General features: G+C 42.5%; 1 protein-coding gene across 1 annotated transcript in view; it reads right to left on the bottom strand.

The window, feature by feature from the left end:
* Positions 1 to 1,179: 1,179 nt before the first annotated feature.
* Positions 1,180 to 6,000, bottom strand: part of C7H6orf132 (chromosome 7 C6orf132 homolog) — a 40,644-nt gene continuing 35,823 nt past the window's right edge. The window contains exon 5 of the mRNA XM_035122569.2: positions 1,180 to 4,798. Within this exon, the coding sequence (XP_034978460.2) occupies positions 4,693 to 4,798 (106 nt within the window). The 3' untranslated portion in view covers positions 1,180 to 4,692. The remainder of the gene's footprint in view (positions 4,799 to 6,000) is intronic.

Raw genomic sequence — 6,000 nt, 5'->3', positions numbered from 1 at the left:
CCTATGGGAAACCGCGTTTCGACTTCCGAACTTTTCGACCTACGAATGTGCATTTGGAACGGATTAAGTTCGTAAGTCGAGGGACCACTGTATAGATATGTAGGTTAGAATCCTATGCTGTCTTATCTACCGTAAGAGGAAGACCTTCTGAAAATGAGGTTTACTGATGACATGTGCTGTTAACAATAGGATGCCACGGAATGGTCAAGCTTTGATCCTGAGTTCTGTGATTCATAAAACACCGACACAATTTGAAGGGGTGGCAAAATATTCAGTGTTGGGTGTATTAATTTTGCATTGGTATTGCTCACCATTTCCATGCAAAGCTGTTCAATGAACTATTCATATCATGCTGTGCTCTTTTCACACTATCCCACGAGAAGCATGCATAATGATGCCCAGAATCATGCGCCTTCATGGATTAATGCGTCCATCATGGATGTGACGGCTGCCAGTATTACAGCTTGTTTAGTACTCTGCATAGTTGTTTCTATGAACTTTGTTCATGCACAACTCACAGTGGATTATAGCCACCAACAGTAACTTTTGCATTCTTGTTTTACTCAGAGCAGAAAAGTAGTTTGGAATTTATTGCATTTTTATCGAATATTACCACTATCGAAAAAAGAAAGGCAGTTATTTTTGATTGTTCATATAATGTATGGCAAATAAACACACTATGGCTTTTACAAGGACACACACTTATTGTAAAATTGTTTTTTCAGTGACCAGAGTCGAGAATCATTCTTAATTTTAAGGCACTAGAACATTGCGTGTAATTTACATATACATATTTCCACACATGTACACACATCTGGAAAGGTGTATGGATGCAATTCCATACACACTTCCCTGGGAGCAAGCCCCACTGAACTTGCACCAGACTTATTTCTGAGTAAACATGTATAGGATTGCACTGTTAGTGAACTAAAGAGGAGGTGCTGCATGTGGAGGAAAATTAAAAAGTGCATTCAATATGCTTGTCTAGGGTTGCCATATTCCAAACAGTGAAATTCTGGAAAGAAAAGTTGTTGAGCTCTTTTTGGCAAAGTTGTTGAGTTTGGGTTTTTTGGGGGGGGGCAGGATTTCCCTGACATTTAGCCGATTTCCGCCCAGACTGCTGCCAACTGCAGTATTCTGGATATGTCTGGGAAATTCCAGAGGTATGGCAACCCTATGCTTGTCTCAAAGTGCTTTATTTTTCCATAATACAATTTATTCTCTACATGTTTTACATCTATTTTACAGGTCTTTACATTGCCTTATGATGGCAAACTACTACATGAGCTTGTTTCAGCTTTATAACTTTTAAAAGTACGGTGATATTTTACAAGTATTGGCAATCTGAAATGAATTAAAAAATCCTCGATAAGGACTGAGAATACAAGTCGCTTGCTTACCCCACACCGTTCCCCCATCTCGTATGGATATTCCCTTAGCAGCAACTAATTTAGAACATTGCATGTCTGGAAAAGGCAATCTCCAATACAGGCAAACAATGCATGCAAGTATAAGGCATTGAGACCGTTGCATGTTACATTTCCCCAACACTGCTGTACATTGTGTGTGTGTGAGGGGGGGGGCTATAATGTTTGGAAGACACTCGAGTAACTTGTGTGTATAATGGAGAGAACTTTGCAGCTTCTAATCATAATGGATCGGGTCTTGATATAAGTTAACTTAAGGAAGTTCATGAAAATAAAGTTTCCCATTCCCTCCTTCCCACCCACAACTCAATCCCACATTATTCAGGAGGGCCCCAACAACCCTCCAGAGAGGATTTAGGCGTGTGTGAGTGAATAGGACACTTCATGCGGAAGGACAGGATGGGAAACTTTCCTTCTGTTAACATATTTTAAGCTAATTTATGTTAGGATTCAAGCCTATGGGTTCATGTGCAGAGAACAAGTGCCAGAGGTGGGGAAGGGCAGGGCAGTAATGGATGAAAAAGGCAACTGTAGCACCATGCCATGTCAAGCTAAAATCCCCTAAAATACAGGACTCAAGGGTGCAGGAACCCTTTCCTGTTTGGTACTTGGCCGCTGTATGTATGAAGCAGTCCTAGGGAACAGAGTAATACCAGCCACCTAAATAAATTGAAGTGACCAGAGGAGGAATGGCCACTGGGAGGAGCTCAGAGAGAAGAAATGCCATGGTGTGTCTGCACAACCGGACTCATTCATCTGCCCCAGCTGAAACAAAACATGTCTCTCCTGCATTGGTTTCTACAGCCACAGCAGGTGCTGTAACTCTCTAACAGTTTGACTTCGTCCCCAAAGGAGCACGCTTCCATTGTCTCCTGAGACAGACGGATGTCATAAACAACAACAACAAAATAAATGGACCAGAGCCAAGACTAAATGAGACATGGCTTTATAGGAAAGAGAGTTTGTTCTCAGGCCAAACCAGCAAGATTTATATGAGTGGTATCCAGCTAAGTCAGACTTTGAATAGAGCCACAGAATTCAACAGTCGTAAGTTAGCCACCCTGCACATTTTATGTTTACAATATTATCTACAAGTGTGAAAAGCTATTCGAGAGGAAGGGTGAGATGTAAATTCAATAAATAATAATAATTGGGTATGTAATAGTTTTCTTGTAAAATCCACAGAATTTTTTTTGCAAGGTGGGGCGTTTTTTGTTTTTTGCAGCCTTAAAAGTCGCTGCTGCTGCTGTGTCAACTATGGGACTAATTTAGGAATAAGCCATCCAGGTTTATCACTGGCAAAAACATAACACTTGTCAGCCATTAAACAGAGACCAGACCAACAAATTCAACACATAGAATGAACAGCTCTCATAAGTGGGCAAACAAGCCAAGGTGGTTTAATACAATCCCATACTTAGCTTTTTAGAAGTAAATCTCATTGACTCAATAAAACTTACTCAAAGGATCAGGCTGCAAGGCTCGCATTTACAGAGCAGAACTTTAAACCTGCATTGCTTCCTTGATATACATCAATATATAACTTGGCTTTAATTTTTATAGGTGCCAGCACCTAATGTTTTTAATGCCATAATGATAAAACACACACACCTTAAAACTAAACTGTTTGGTGCCCACTTTGACATCTTTTATCACTTTGTATGTAAGATGTTCAGCCTACAAAGGAGATGGGTGTAATCTCCTTAAAAATTTTCCAGGACTGCAGAAGATACAGCCTTTACGCTTCCCATTCTGTCCTCCTGCCATAGCTGCCAAGTTATCCCTTTTTTTAAGGGAAATTCCCTTATGCTGAATAGGCTTCCTCGCGAGAAAGGGGAAAACTTGGCAGCTATGCCTCCTGCCCATATCCTGTTGCTTGCTGTGATTAGTTTTCCACCATGGTAGGCAAGGCAAAGGTGAAAGGACCAATGGAGGCACAGATCAGGAGTCACGGTGACTGTGTTCTTTTAAGGAGACAAACAGGATCTCCAGACTGCATCCTGGCAAATATGGCATTTCGGCTCTTTTTATCCTGGTGCAGTTTCTTAATTAAAACCTCTCCCCAAAATTCAATTAACAAGTTGCATTTTAAAGCGACAGTAATACTCTTAATATTCTGTATTTATATTGTATGGGTATTAGTGAATGCTGTGAAGTCTCATTCTTGTCTCTAGAGGTGAGTCATACTTCCTAGTCTAAACTTCCTAGTCTAGTCTAAAAATTGACCTGTAGAATTGTCTGAAGAAGGTGCAATCTCAATTATTTCCAATAGATTCAATAACACCTGGGACTGACAACACCTCCTAGGCTAGCAGACTTCTCTCAGGGTTCCTGTGTCTTTTGTACTTGCATGACAAATGGAAATCCAGTAAGTTTGGCTTTTCCTGACATGGAGATGCAGTGATTGGTGGGGAGAGGAGGCTAGCTGCTTAATTTTCTCTTTTTGTGGAGTTATTAAAGCAGGGTCAGATAAATAATGGCCTTCCAGAGGTTGTTGACTTCCAACTCCCATCAACTTCGGCCATAATGGTAAGAGATGATGGAAACTGAAGTCCAACATGACCAAGAGGACCACAGATTCTCCATCCCTGTGTTAAAGCCACAGCTACCAGAAAAAGTAAGTAGCCCTAGTACCCCTCATCTATTTGCTTTCTTCTGCTTTATCCCTCTAAACCCTTCTTCCCCTTCCCTCCGACTATGCCATCTTCTTCCAACCACTAGGCTCTTCAGATCTCAATTCTTGGCCCCACATAGCTATTGGGGCCACTGCCATTTAACTCCCTCTCTTAATCTTGTCTCCTGCTCTTCTGCAGCTAGATTCCTCTTCTGTTCCTGCTAGGATGAAGGCATCCATCCTTTCTTTGCTGCTTTGAAGTGTCAGGTGCACATTCAAGAAGGAAGATGGTGCTTAAAGTTTCTTCCATAAACTGCTAGTCTAGATATAATCTTCTACAGGCCAAGCTGGCACTAGTCACTAGGAAGACTATGTAATTACTTAAATGCTTTAAGCAAAAGTTGCTGAGTGACTATGTGGCATAACTTGCCCCCTTGTCCATTTTGCACAGAAGCCCTCATTCTTACATTGTCCCTAATAACTTACAACCAGTCTATTTACAAGCAGACACTTGGACTACTTTCAGTCTAGGTCAGGCTCTTGTGCCTCATTTTACAGCTATCAAAGGAAGAGCCAGAACAAAGCAAAGAGGACGAGGCCTATAACTTGGCCAAAGCTGGTGCAAGGTGATACAGCTTCCTCATACAGGCCTTATCGAAGACCTCCTTGGTACGAATAAGAAATGGGTTGTCGTGCTCCAGGCCTGACGGTAAATGTATTTGCAGTTCCACTATATTGTTGATTTCCGTGAGAGGATCTGAAGAAGGAAGGGAGAAAAACAAAAATGTCACCACATGAATGGAAATCATCAATTAATACATATACAGTATATAAAAATGTAAACTGGCCATGTCTGTTAGTATCCACTTTTCACCAAAACCACTTGACCGATTGCGTTCAAATTTTGACACAACGCCGCATGCGAATATGAGAGTTACCCCGTACCATTTTCAAAGACAGATGTCACACCTGTGCCAGGTAAAACCCCATGTTTCAAAACACACCACTCAGATGAAAATGCATGCTGGGAAAAGAACCAGGTTGCAAACCAGCACCCTCTAGTGGTGGCTACACTGGTACTGCACATATAAAACCTTCCCTCTCAACAGCACCTCGGCTTCCGTTTACATACTAGGCTGAAGCCTTTACAGACTAGGCCGAATGGAGGTACTGACTCGCCTGGGTGGGGGTTGGGGGAGGAGGGGATGGGATGGGATAGGTCAGGACACGGTGGGACCAGTTACAGGGATGAGCTGGGGGTGGGAGGAAGAGGGGGCGTGATACGTCATGGGTCGGGACAGGATGGGGGGAATCACAGGGACAAACCGAGGGTGGGGGGAGGAGGGGGTGAGCCACAGCAACGTGTGGCAGGGCCAGCTAGTCATACAATATAATACAAAGTCCTGAGAAGCAATATGGGGTGGGAAAGTAAGAAAATGATTTTTGCTCAGCCCCAGCTCGACGTATTTTGAATGTTTTCTATGCAGTCAATAACCTTGTCAAACATACATGCTGATTTTAGGAGGAAAAGTGCTTCATATGCGTAGTTTTCCTTGCTCTTCACCTAAATCTGGTATTTTGACTACATACCCTTCAAGAGTTCTGATTTTCCTGGGACATCCCAGAATTACTTTGACCCCAGAATGTCCCGTTTCCCCCCTCAAGTGCTGCCACTGCCAAGTTCGGAAAAGAGGTTGAGCTGGCACTTGAAGTGGTATTGCACTTTTGCACGAATCAGCTGGCTCCCGTAAGAGCGCAGCACAAAAAGATGTCCGTCCCGATTTCCATCACTGGACTGTTGGAGGGTATGGAAGCAGGACTCCAATTGCTGTACCGAGAATTGAAGCCAAATATGTGGGGTACCGAAAATAATGTTGTGATAAAAAATGGGTCGTCAGGGATTTTCTACTCTTCTCTAGAGAGAAGGAAAACACTGGATCTACTAGGTCGTGGGTGGAG

Source organism: Zootoca vivipara, chromosome 7, assembly GCF_963506605.1.
Source record: "Zootoca vivipara chromosome 7, rZooViv1.1, whole genome shotgun sequence".
In the NCBI taxonomy this organism is placed as follows: Eukaryota; Metazoa; Chordata; class Lepidosauria; order Squamata; family Lacertidae; genus Zootoca; species Zootoca vivipara.
This window is presented reverse-complemented; position numbering and strand designations above follow the sequence as displayed.